Source organism: Glossina fuscipes, unplaced genomic scaffold (assembly GCF_014805625.2).
Source record: "Glossina fuscipes isolate IAEA_lab_2018 unplaced genomic scaffold, Yale_Gfus_2 27, whole genome shotgun sequence".
Taxonomy (NCBI): domain Eukaryota; kingdom Metazoa; phylum Arthropoda; class Insecta; order Diptera; family Glossinidae; genus Glossina; species Glossina fuscipes.
In genome coordinates this window covers 8,293,749-8,307,048 of record NW_023998422.1, presented here as the reverse complement: position 1 = coordinate 8,307,048, position 13,300 = coordinate 8,293,749, and the positions used below count along the sequence as shown (strand labels likewise).

Below are 13,300 nucleotides of genomic sequence, written 5' to 3'. Positions count from 1 at the left end.
TTTTCAACAGAACAATAATAAAAAAAAAAAAGAATAATAATAATAATAATAAGCTTCGACTTTTTCAATTCTGTTTGTTCAGTAACTAAAAATTTCTAAAAACGAAAAAAAAAAAAAACAATTCTTCAATAAAATCTAAATAATAATATAATATATATTCGTGTACCAACTGTATATATATACATTAATATATATAGATTTATTATAAACATTTTATATTATTTATGTATATATGAACGAAAAAAGCAAAAAAAAAAAAAAAGAATTCAATAAATACTAAAACAATTTGAAAGGAAGCGTTAAATAAAAGAAAAGAAAAAAAAAAAACAAAGAAAACAATAATAACGAAAAAGCGAACGAAAGGAAACAAAAAAATTGGTATTTTTTAAAAGTTGAAAACAAATAATTTTTTCTTTGCATTTGAAATATGTTTCAGTTAATAATAATAAATAAACAAATATTCAGTGACTTAAGTTTAGAATTATAAAAAAAAAGGTATTTATTCTTGAGTTTACTGATCCAACATACTACGTTTAATTGCCTCTTGTATATCATCATCGAATGTCTCAGGTTTGGAATAATCGTCAGCGAACTTTTCCGATAATTTAGCACCGTTCGCCTCCGCATTTATCTTATCAAGATTTGATATTTTTGTTAACATTGTTCGATTTTGTACTTTTATTAAATTATCAAACATTTTCGATGTCGAACATTTCTGGGAATTATTCAAATTGGTTGGGGTTGGAGTGTCAGCTGAAGCCATATCACTATCATTATTACACAGTTCGAAATCATCGAATTTCGCAAATTTATCATCATTTTTAATCGAAAAGGCCGAATTGATTTTATTATTAAGCGTAAAATTCAAATTTTTATCTTTTATAGCCGCTTTGGAGATGTCTTTCGAGGTCGTAAAGAAATCATCTTCAAAATTGTTATCATTGAAAGCATCGAATAGCGCAGGAGCAACTTGTTGAGATTTCTTATTGAAATTATCGCCAAAAGCATCAAAGTTTGTGATCTGAATTTTGCCGCTACTCATTTCTCCCATAAGACCGAAAGCATCGTCGAATTCGTTTAAAGATTTTGTGGAATTTTTCTTCTGATTGCTGTTCGCGTCTAAGCTTTGCAGAGATTTCGTATCAAAATTATCGTTGAAGGCATCAAAGAAAGAGTCCGATGTTTGATTATCTGTCCAACGATTTTTAATAGTCGTGGATGGGTCCATAGCGGAAGTGGATTTAATGGAAAAGCCCTCGAAATCAGCAAAATTATCGAAAACGCTATTAGTTCCCGATGTGATTCGTGTTCTTGTTGCTGTTGCTGTTGCTGTTGTCGTCGCCGTTGTTGCAATGGGTAGAGCAATAACACTTTTCGATCTTATGGAATCGTAAGATGGTACAGGACTTGGATTCATATTGAAAGCATCAAACTGGTCAATCAATTCGTTACTGCCGGCTGAGGGATGTGAATTTGCTGAGCGAAAGGTATGTTGCGAAGTACTGGATGAATCGGCATTCATTTGCATGGAATCCTGAGTGGTATTATTATTATTAGTTTGCTTTTTCTCATCTTCTAGATATAAAAGAGAAAATATTAGGTTTACAAAAAAAATTCTTCGTTTTTCATATTTCTTATGTACCTTCCGAACTTAAATCATCTTTAAATACTTTATCAGGATCAGTTGAAAATTCATCTTCGTCATCATCGAAGGGATCTTTTATATTGAATGGATCTTCGTAACGGTAATCTTTGAAAGGATCATCTTTAAAATCTGTAGGGCCGCTTATTAACGATGGCATCGCCTTCATCGCATTCGATTTATTATTATTGTCAGCAATCGGATGGACGGTGGCGACGGTTGCCATTACTGCATTTGTTGCTATTATTGTTTTTGTTGTTGTCATTGTTGCAGATTTTTTATTAATCACATTGCTGTTAGACACATCGCTATTGGATGCATTTGAATTTTGTTGTAGCGATGTGGTAAAGTCACTTGTTGAAATTGTTGTTGTTGTTGTTGTTGTTGCTGTTGTAGTGGCTTGTGTTTTTGTGAGTTTATCGAACAAAGACATTGTAGGTATAGTCGCTATTGAAGTTTTAGCCAATGTAATGGGAGGTAGTGTAGGTGCCTGTTGAGAGTGATGGCGGGTTTTTGTTTGGTGCAATATTTCAAATGAAAAAGGAGAACAATAAAAATAAAGACACGAGAAAAAGAAAATGAAAACAAAAAAAAATAAAAAAATTAATTTTTAAAAAATGCAAAAAAAAAATAAATGAATAAATAAATTAAATTTCATTGATACAATTTAAAAAAAAATGCGCTTTTTCTGATTCCAATTTAAAGAAACATTGAAAAATCTGAAATTAACTAACTAATCTTCGCAAACTGAAAATTTGAAATAAATGAGAACATTTTTTTACCGCCTAGCAGATTAGAAGGATTTACGATAGCTGTACTTTATGTGATAATATACCTATAGCTGTGGAATGTAGGCCCCTCTCTTTCGCCTTTCCTTTCTCGTTAGCTTGACAAAACAAAACCCGAGTAAAAGTTATGAACGATTGATTGATATTCGATTGCTTTGAAATTATTTATAATTTTATTCGAGATATAATTTTTGTTTTTATACATATTCATGAGAATTATGTGCGTAAATTTATTTATGTTAATATATTTAACTAGGCATAAGGTAAACGCAATTGTAAATATATGTAGCTATTAAACATACAGTAACAGCTATAGAAGAGTGTACAATACAATAATTGAAAGAGTGAGTATATTCTTATATCCACCATTGAACTGGAGATTAGCTTTTTTCATTCCATAAGCACAAATAATGCTTCAGAGAGATTCAACAAAATATTTGAATTTTGTAAATAACAAAGTCGACGTTTGTGCTTCGTTCTAATTCGAATCGGCCTATATCTCACATTCACATTAAGAGGTAATGCTTACTTGTGAAAGGAGGGAGTTATGGGAAATTCTCACGTATTTATTTACTAAGGAGCGATAAATGAATTGGAACTAGTTTTTAATCGATTTTTGTATATTTATTGAAGAAGCATTGAAAAAAATTTAATAAACAAAATGGCGGCACAGTAGCTAGTGGATAATAAAACTGCAAAAAAAAAAAAACAATTGTATTTCTTGACACCATCTCCTATAGGTCACAAAAGAAGACGAGCAGAGCCCCTTTGGTTATCATGCTTGAACATTTAAGGAATCATTTAACGCCATAAAGATGATTGTGAAATTTGTGAGAACTTCAGTTCGGGAATGTTATCAATACTTAGGTTGGAAATAAATGAAGATCAACGCTTGACCGACCTTAGCTAGTAAAACAACTGCCTTCAGATAAGGCTCAAGCCGCCCTCTCTTTGCAGTGCTATATCAAAAATCTCAGTCTGCAAGTGGAAACTGATCTACAATTGTTGAATAGTTCTTTAGAAAATGGATGCATATTTATATATACGTATATATATATATGTATATCGGGAATCGGCGTTTGCACTTAAACATCAAATTTCGCAATTAGTTAAGTATAAGGCAGGGATTAATACAATCTCAATAAATTTAAGCGGGAAACCAAAACTAGATAAATACATTTTTCAACCATCTTCATTTTTTTATACCCTGCAGCAGTTGTGGCATAGGAGTATATTAAGTTTATGCGGATGTATACAGCACTCAGGACTTGGGATGGACACTTTTTTCATTATATCGACCAATTCTGAACCATTTTCTACACCAATCTAAACGTATCTGTACGTCTGTCTTTCTGGTTTTCTTGTATTCAACCCACAGATCGCAATGAGATATTTTAATGGAATTTCGTCCACCAACAGAAATTCCGTCCAAGGACGAAACCTATAAGAAATAGTTTGGTTCGAACAACCGGTTCTCGATTACATCACATTTAACATTTTATTTTGAAAAGTCATTATATGAATAACTGCAGGTTACTGTAGGATATCTGATGATGGGCTATGGCCCACTTTAGTTTTTCCACTGGTTTTATATACATGACAAGTTACTTAAGGAATTTATCCTATGTGTGCAACATGACGAAGCATATAAAACTTTAATGGGCTATCAAATATATGGACTTCCTATTGCTCAGTTTCTATTATATAAAAAACTCTGCGTAAATTTGCAACAAAAATAACTCAAAACTTGAAAAAAAGAAAAGCAGAATAGTACGATATCTGCACGCGTACATGATATAATTAAAAGATGTAGAAAAAATATTGGTAAATATTTTTAATCAGCATCGGTAACATAATCGAAACCCATGTCTGTCTACATTAGACAGATTAGGATCTCAAAATATGGCCTCGAAAAACATATTCAATTTTAAATTTTGCCTCTCACTGCCGTCAATTGAAGTCATAGCATAGAAGCATAGTTGATTGAAAAATTTCTTAACTTCAATACAAGTAACTGGTGAATATAAAAAAAATTCTTTCCCACTCTTTACTCTCTATTGAAAATCATGCGATCGTTCTTATTTAGAATGTTCAGGTGGAGAGTACTCGAAAGTCGTTCAAAGGCAAGCGTAACTTTCCGTTTCGTTCTAGCATTTTTTCAAGTGGCCAATCAAGGCAAGTTTTTTAGGGTGTGTAAGCAACGAACACATTTTGATTAAAAAAAAAAAAAAAAAAATTAAAAACACATATTTTAACTATAAAAGTTTAACATTGATTTAATTTTTATCGCATTTCGAGTCTTTTGATTAGATATTCTCTTGATTAATTCGTTAATATTATCAGTATCTGACACGTTCATGTACCTATACTTGATTAATATACAAGATTTTCATACCCACTACTACTATAGGATGGAATGATATTTCATTTATCTTTGCTTTAGTTGCCTTTAACGCCATTAGTATACGGTCTTGTGTGTCTATATGTCTTTTGCTCGGCTATAACAGAAAGCCTTGGCCCTTGGTGTCCGCATATCAAACGCGTTAACATCATAAAGTCTGAATGTTAAAAAAATTACCATAATCCATTCTATAATAAATTGTAAAAATAAAAAAAGATATTGATCGGCGAATCTTAATCTTTCAACAGCCGTAGGCAGTAAACCTGAGCACTCAAAAATCTTTACACGACATGTGATTTCCATTCGGATCTGTCTGAATGAGCCCACTTACTTAATTACATACATTTCTATTGAACAGATAATCAGGCGTGTGTCTTTTGTGTGTCATGAACACATTATAAAATATTGAACCATTTCTATAAACTTTTTTTAATAGTGAGCGCGGCACGATTCCTTACCAAGTGCATCAAAAAAAAAGAAAGAAAAACTTTCAAACCCTATTGAACTTTTGCGAGATGTCGACACGCCCACATTTCATGCCATATTGTTCGAGATTTGCGCAGGTACGCGACAAGTAAACCTCTCGGGCATGATATCATTATTCGCATCAAACCCCGTCAAACCCATCAGCATATTTGTTAGTGTATTGAACCACTTTCAATAAATTTATCTGAGACAGCGGGTATGAAAACGATTACGATTCGTTCGCCCTAAGGCGAATAATGTTTTCTTTGTTGTTGTGGTTTTTTTTCTTATGTTGAAATTATTAAATCAAATATGTATGTATTTAGAATTTCTCAACATTTATATATTTAACAGGAGAGAACACTTTCGAATTTTTCTTTAGTTAATTCAAGTTAAAAGGTACTCAAGGATAGATGAGGAGAAACGAATATGATTTTGTCTTTAAATATATTTTAATATGAACTTTTTTTCAGGTTTTTACTGTATTTATTAATACACTAGAGAACGCATTAGCACATCAGTAGATATATTTATAAAAATGTTAATGTGTTAGCTAAATATTTGTTATTCTAAGCGTATAATGCATGGTTAGGTTAATAAATAATAATTCAATAAAATTTGAAACAACTTAAAGAAACATCTCCATGAGCCTGTGTTTGCATAAATTTATGCCAATTTTTTTTAAGTTTTTTTAGTTTTTTTAGTGTTTTTTTCTTTCTTTTTTTTTTTTAATTATATGTTATGATGACTGTGGTGTCTATTCATTGTTAAAGACTAACGAGAGATCAAGAGAAAACATTCATAATTGTTAATGTTACTATTATTATTATTACTTTAGGAAATTTAATGGACTAATGGGTTAATGTACGCAATTTATTAGAAGAATTTTTGATATTTTGTTCTTTTTCCCTTTTCGCATCAATTGCAAAGTTTAATTAATTTTATATAAATGTTTATGAGTGATCTGTTCTCTTTAAATTTATGCTGTTCACTGAAAATAGAATTTTAGAGAAAATGAAAGCTTACAGTTAGTTTGTTTTTGTTTTTTTTTTTTGTTTTTTTTTGTTAAAAAGTTTGTATAGTAGAGTAGGCTATAAAACCGCAGGCAAACAACAATAACAAAACGATAAGACAAATATTTTGGACTCACGCATGACTCAAAGGGAGAGGTTAAGCAAAGTTAATTAATGAACTGATGGCTAGTGATGATAAATCGGTAGTCGAATATATAATATATGTGCGTTTGTATTTATATGATATCACTCATAATGAAAAGCTTTAAAAGAAGCTTAACGCAAAAAGTAAATATTTTTTGGATTTCTTCAACATTTTTATTTGTTAGTACAAAAATGAAAAAAAAGAAAAAATTAATACTTGAAATAAAAACAGCTGCTACTAGAGCTATAGTAATATAAAAATATTAAAATTGTTGTTATCGTACTAAATAAAAACAAAATGAACAGTAATTTGAATCGATGTGCATGCCTTACCACCAATTCCAAGGTATAGCGACATTACAAACCTTATTGTCAAAATCGGCAAAATCAGCAAAGCCTCCTGTACCTCCGCTGGAACCAAAAGCGTCTGCGGTTGGCTGAGCGGGACGAGCAGGAGCCTAACAAAATGCAGCGTGAAAATAAAGAAAACTTTACATTTTTATTTGAAAATTAAAAATTCACTTGAAAAGAAAAACCTGTAAAGGCCTTGGTGGAGCTGGTCGTGGTGGAGGCACCTTGGATTTTTTAGGTGGTAATGCTGGACTAGGCGATTCTGGCCTCGGTGGTGGTCCCGATTTACTTGTGGTAACAGTGCTTTGCGTAGTTTGTGTATTTGGACTAAGCACCTGACCTTGGCCAGTCGGAGCGTGCAAAGCTGCAAATGGATCACTACCAAAGCTATCTTTGCCGGGCTAAAATTTAATTCAAAAAACATGCTACATCACTGCTGAAATATATGCTCGTTATATGACGTCTTACCTCTGTCGTGACAGAATTTGTTTTACTAGAGAAGGCATCACCGCCGAAAGGATCTTTTTGCTCTTGGCCGAATCCACCTGCCGAACCAAACGCATCAAATCCACTACTAAATCCAGTGGTCGTGTTGAAACTCTCATCGAAACCACCACGTACTCCCGTATTATTTGTAATGTTACCCGCAAATGGATCATTATCGAAACCGTTCGATGTAATCCCATTCTTTTTATCTGCGCTCTCATTCTCATTAAATGGATCGGGTTTGATTTCTTCAACTTCCTTTTCTAAAGTTTTGCGGGCATCATCAAAATCGGGTTCAATTTTCAATTGATATTCGGAGACAAGTTCAGCATTCTCAGCATCAATTGCCGCTTTACACATAAGCAAGGCATCAGTCATTTGCCGTTGGGTTTCCAGTAGCTGAGTAACCATAGAACGTATCTAAAATACAAATAAAGTTAATTTCAATGGAAACTCCATATATATATACGTATATATATACAGATATTTATAATGCACACTGCCTGATAATTAATAGAAGATTCGCATATAATTCGCTAATGCCATGTGTTGAAAAATACTGTTTCAAGACACTTTAATTCATCTGTCCAAAGTCGTTACATTCCTTTTTGTTTGCATATTGTTAGGACAGGACAATGTTATATAGATTTCTTAATAAAAATGAATCAAACTAAAGGTCTTCGTTACCTACGCAATCATCTCAATTGAATCCCTACAAAACAGTCTTAAAAAAGAAATTGAAAAAACAATGAAGACAGGAAGAAAGTGATAGTCGGCTTTTTTAACTGAATACGAAAAAAATCAATTAAAGAAAGTGTGTTTGCTCTAAGGAAAATTTTTGCGCACTTCTTGTATTTTGTTATCACAGAACATGCTCGCATAAGGATCGATCTTACTTTTTTGAGGTCCTTAATAAATTTCAGAACGATATAAATTTGAAGTTAAATGTTTTGAGATCCTTTTGAATATTTGAGATTATCAACGTTCGAACGACAGAAAACAGGCAAAAAAAAAAAACGACAGATATAGGACGGGGTAGGTAGATATTATTAAATTCACCCAGAATTTATGCTGATCTACCGTAAAAGTAAATTATAAAGCGAGCTTTTGGAATTAAGATTTTTATCAACATCATGGTTAGGGTGACATGCAGAATGTGCATTTCGATTAATATCACTTACTGAACTTATCTGCAGTTGAGTATTTTGCAAGTGATTGGTAAGTTTTTGCAGTTCGCGATTATTATCGTCATACTCTTTTTGCAAAGAGTTCTCTTCATCCTTAAGTTTTTGCAATTCGGAGCGTTTAGTGTTTAATTCACCCTCTTGCTCATTAATTGTTTCTTCTTGTTTTTGACATTGGTCACGTATTTTATTGACCTAAAAGAAGTGATAGAACATCAAGATTTCATAAGATATATTACAAACATATAAAGTTATGTGACTTAATTTATTATTTTTAAGAGTGCTAATTAAAGATTAAATAAAAAAGCAACTTACAAAAAGGAAATATTAAAAACCGATGGATGTCTTTTTTTTAACCTCACATCACTCGTGGTACAAGCGTATATTAACTTTATGCAGTGCTCAGAAGGACTTAAAATAGACACAAGTTTTATTACGCCGATCGATTCATTAACACTTGCTAAGCTTAACCTTGTCCGCGCGTCTGTCTGTCCATCTTGTTTTTTGTGTTCAACCACCTGGTTGCAATTTTGAGATAATTCGACGAAGTTTATTACACCGATGCGTTCTGGCCCAAGGACGAACGCTACTGCAAATAATTGGGATCGGACTACTTTTGCGACCATTTCCCATACAATATCACATTTTAAGTCATCATATGAGTAAATGTAGGGTGTTGTGAGGTATTTAATAGGAGGCCGTGGCCCGCTATAGTGTGTTTATGTGTTTTTTAAATAAAGCAATAGAAAACATAGGAAAAATTGAGAGAATAAAAAATAAGCTAACAGAAGAGATATACAAGAAAGTACAATGATAAGAAAAGAAAGAAAAAGAGGAAGGAATAGAAAACCAACCTGATATCTTATTTTGGAAATTTCAAAAGTAAAATGTGCTAATAACACCTGATTATCAAAGCTCTGGCAGATATGGTTGTTTGGAATTTTAATTTAATTTCATTTTGAGTGGATTTGAGTATGTTATCAATTTTTGTATGTATATTGCATGATATGGCCAATTATAAGGAACAGCAATACAATTTGAATCATGATAAAATAAAAATATATTGAAAATAGGAAATAATTAAAATATGTTTTATAATTCCAATTAAAGAATAAAACCAACTAACTATTCAGTATATTGGCGATTACTATTCTCAAACATATGAAAATAAAATACAACTTTGCGTATGGTACCTGAGTTTTAAGATCATCCAGACGTTTTTGAGCTTCGCCACGCTGATGCTCCAGTTGTTTTAACGTAGCTGATAAAGTATCCAATTCGCTCTTAAATCAAATGGTTTTCGATGAACAGAAATAAAGAAAATTTAAAAGAAAATTAGAAAATTAAAAAAGAGAAAGAAGAGAATAAGGAGTATTTACTTGTAAACTTCGTACTTCTCCCGATTTGATGCGTATATCAGCTTCTTTTTGCGCTATTTCAGTTTCTAAAGCCCGTCGTTCTTTAGCAAGCTCTTCAATTTCTTTGGATATCATCTCCAATTCGGGGTTAGTATACGTAGGTTTAGGCTCCTAAATGGAAGCAAACGAAATGATTTATTTTCAAAAGCTTTGTGTTATTTAAATAGTACCTGAGGCTGCAAATCAACACCAGCTACTATAGCACGCATGGACGGTGGCACCATATTGGCTGTCAACACTTGTGGTGGATCTATACCTTTCTGTTTACGCTCCACTAACCACATAGCCAAAGCAAATTGCTCTAAAGTTAATTTACCCGACTGATTGGTGTCACAAAGTGCCCTTCGCAGAAAGTTATAATTAAAATCAATATATTTTTTTTTTTGGCGCTTGTGCATTAATTTATAGCGAAATTGTCATTTAATCATTTAGTAGAGCGTCGGCACCGAGATTTTCTAAAACAGTTTCGCTTTAGGGATTATTTTTGTTTTTTGGCAATAAAAGACAAAAATATTAAAAATATTTAGAATTTCGACACATATCTCGGCATTCATGAAAATACTGCAAACGTATTACCATTTTGCTACTCACTTATGCACAGACGCGATACAACCCCTGATATAAATACTTACCAAATATGCGCCAGCATTTTCTGGGGAACACCTGATTGTAAAAAAATATTCTTTACTTCAAGACCAGAAACTAATCCGTCTTTATCCCGATCTGAATCACGGAACATAATTTCGAAACGTTTCAAGTCAGTTGGAGTAACCACCCAGTCGGCGTTGGCGGTAACCGATGGAGGTGCACCGATAGGTATTAAAGGATCTGTGGAAATCAAAGGAGCAACGGTAGCCGGTCCGCCTACCGGGGGAACACGTGTCATTGGTGGTATTGTTATTGGTAGAGGCATAGCCGGTGGTGGGGCAATATCTTTGGGAAAATTAGCCACAAAGCCACCATCACCAAATCCCTCGGCAGACGGAGCTCTGGGCATTGCAGATACTGTTGGTGGTGCAGGTTTAGGTGGTGGACCGCTGCCCACAGTTTTACGTAGTTCCGGGGGCAACACATCAGGCACCGTACGTTTCTCCAAAGTTTGATATACTAAATGCATGGCCACGATAAATTCGTGTTTATCCAAATTTCCGTCTTTGTCTTGATCGGCCAAGTCCCATATTTTGCCCAAAGTTTCCATTGGTAATTTAGAGTCCATTAATACACCTTTCACTTTGTTTCCAGCCAGCATACCAGCGACCGGCTTTAGCGATTCAAAGAGTTGCTCATATTTCAGACGATCAATAACACTAATAGACCAGTCTCCTGTGCTAGCCACTTGCGCTGTTTGAATGCGTGGTGGAACAATTTTTGGCAAATCACCCTAAGAAGAATAGTTCATATTTATTAATAATTAGTATTTAAATGACGTGACCATGTACCGAATTTTAAAACAAACATAAAAATTGATTATGTAATCATAACTTAATTTGCAAGGTCGCTGAACTTACCACTTTTGGTGGTTTCTCTGTATCCATATAAATATTATTCATATTGTATACATGACCCGCCTGAGCCAAAGAAACCAACTTTAATGCAATAAAAAATCCAGGCTTATCTAAGAATCCCTTGCCATTTGGATCAGATAAATCCCATACACGACTTAAGACCACATCACTAAGACCAGACTTTTTAAGAAATTTTGCCGCAGCCATAGCCTCTATTCCCACACCTTTTTTGGCATTTTATAAGAAAAAAAAAGCAACTTTGAAAATTTCATTAAAAATTGTGTAAAAAAGTCTGTTATAAACAAAAGAAAAAATATGTCAACACAACCAGAAAAGTTTGTTGTACGACCAGAGAATTCGAGATGATGAACTGGCCTCCAGCCACTCAGTCCATATTTATCAACTATATCTGAATCCACATTGTAATAATTTAATTTCTATTTGGAATATTTATCACCTTTAGGGTCCATCTGCAAGTAACAATGTATATAGAATGCAAAATGTTATTTGCGTTACTCATATTCGTGTACATAATATTGTATGGTTGAAAAATCAATGGAATCCCATTCATGAGATGTTTCACATTCCGCAGTTTTATACCTGCTTATAGTAGGCTTCATAAATGGCACTGTGTTTGCCACACAATTTTGCAAAATCCAAATTCATTATTTTTCCTTATCGCACACTCGCCCGCCTCTATTTCGAACCGCAAAAAGGCTAACAATACATTCAATCCCAGTTTTCGTTTTGAAAAGACTTGAGTTTATGCGTTATCACAAAATCGATAAACAGACGTAGGAAAAAAATTTCTGACAGTTAAATCGATTTTCCACCAGCAGATGTATTAAGTGGTGAATTTAAGCAAATATATGTTTTTCAGACGACACCCCTGTTAAATTTTCAATTAAAAATTTAATACCGTGAACTTTTTTTTTAAACAATATTCATATTAGATTTTTAAGAGATCTATATGCAATTTTCTTATTTTTCACATAAATATAGTTAATTTCAAGAAATTTTCACTAATTCACGAATGAAACGAATTCATTCATTAGTAGGACTAAGCGCGATGTAAAAATTGGTAGTAGCTGTTTATTAAAAAAATGACACTGCCAGACTCAATAAATAAGATTTTACAAAATTGTACAAATGCTACAAATGTGAAATGTCTTGCCGGTTTGCATCCAAAATGTCCGAATATTTCTTTTAACCAATTCCGAGAACTTGAGAAACCTTTCAATTTTTACGCAAAGTAGTAACCAGAGAGAAAGAACTCTTTTAATAGGTTTTTTGAGATTATTTTTTTTGGTTATCATTTCTCAGAATAGCTCACATCAAACATCAATGAACAAAGTGTATTTTATGACTGCAAACTTCTTAATTCCTACATTTACTTCTTACAAAAAGAAAGATTTATAATAGTTCTGGAAAATTTTATTAGAAACAGCGATCGCCAATCATGAGAAAGAACTTGAGTTTTTAATATACAAAACTCGTAAAGGGGGATTGATATGAAACTCTATCTGTTTGCAAGATGTCCTAGGCGCAAGGATAGCTAATTTCATGTCACGAGAAGAGTTTGCCACAAGTTAAATTGAAATTAATTGCAATGTCTTCATACGGAAAAAAAAATTAATTTTTGCTTCGACGTTGTCATAAGAAAATGGTTTATTATGATAATCTTCTTCACCTATGTGATCACCTTTTGTTTATAAGTTCTTTTTTATTATGTCTTATCTACATACAGCCAAATTTTACATTTAATATTACTTTTAATAATTTTGAACATTGTAAAACTGATCACTTTTGAAAGACTAATATTAATCTTTGCTACATTTTTTGCTAAATTTGAAAATCGTTTATAATCGATTGTAGCTGTTAATGCTTTCTGATTACTGCCCAG

General features: G+C 32.7%; 1 protein-coding gene across 3 annotated transcripts; it reads right to left on the bottom strand.

The window, feature by feature from the left end:
* Positions 1-465: 465 nt before the first annotated feature.
* LOC119635665 (epidermal growth factor receptor substrate 15-like 1) lies at positions 466-12,226 on the bottom strand. 3 transcript variants are annotated; one of them, XM_038030588.1, is made up of 13 exons: positions 11,998-12,226; positions 11,855-11,867; positions 11,401-11,621; positions 10,525-11,273; positions 10,063-10,234; positions 9,854-10,003; positions 9,668-9,757; positions 8,472-8,669; positions 7,273-7,710; positions 6,990-7,205; positions 6,819-6,911; positions 1,643-2,132; positions 466-1,572 (listed from the first exon to the last, which is right to left on the bottom strand). In XM_038030588.1, exons 1-13 carry the CDS (start codon positions 12,061-12,063, stop codon positions 512-514), a joined length of 3,957 nt encoding a protein of 1,318 aa, XP_037886516.1. In that variant the 5' UTR covers positions 12,064-12,226; the 3' UTR covers positions 466-511. The 3 variants fall into 3 exon arrangements, with proteins under 3 accessions (XP_037886516.1, XP_037886515.1, XP_037886517.1); XM_038030587.1 differs by having other exon boundaries at positions 467-1,575; positions 11,998-12,225; XM_038030589.1 differs by lacking the exons at positions 466-1,572; positions 1,643-2,132 and adding an exon at positions 4,028-6,287 and having other exon boundaries at positions 11,998-12,216.
* Positions 12,227-13,300: the final 1,074 nt, after the last annotated feature.

Coding starts and splice junctions, on each gene's coding strand:
- LOC119635665 (XM_038030587.1), bottom strand. CDS start 12,063: ATGAATTTGGATTTTGCAAAATTGTGTGGCAAACACAGTGCCATTTAT. Junction 10,235..10,524: donor AAAATGCTGGCGCATATTTG/GTAAGTATTTAT, acceptor CTTTCTGCGAAG/GGCACTTTGTGACACCAATC. Junction 10,004..10,062: donor GTGTTGATTTGCAGCCTCAG/GTACTATTTAAA, acceptor GCTTCCATTTAG/GAGCCTAAACCTACGTATAC.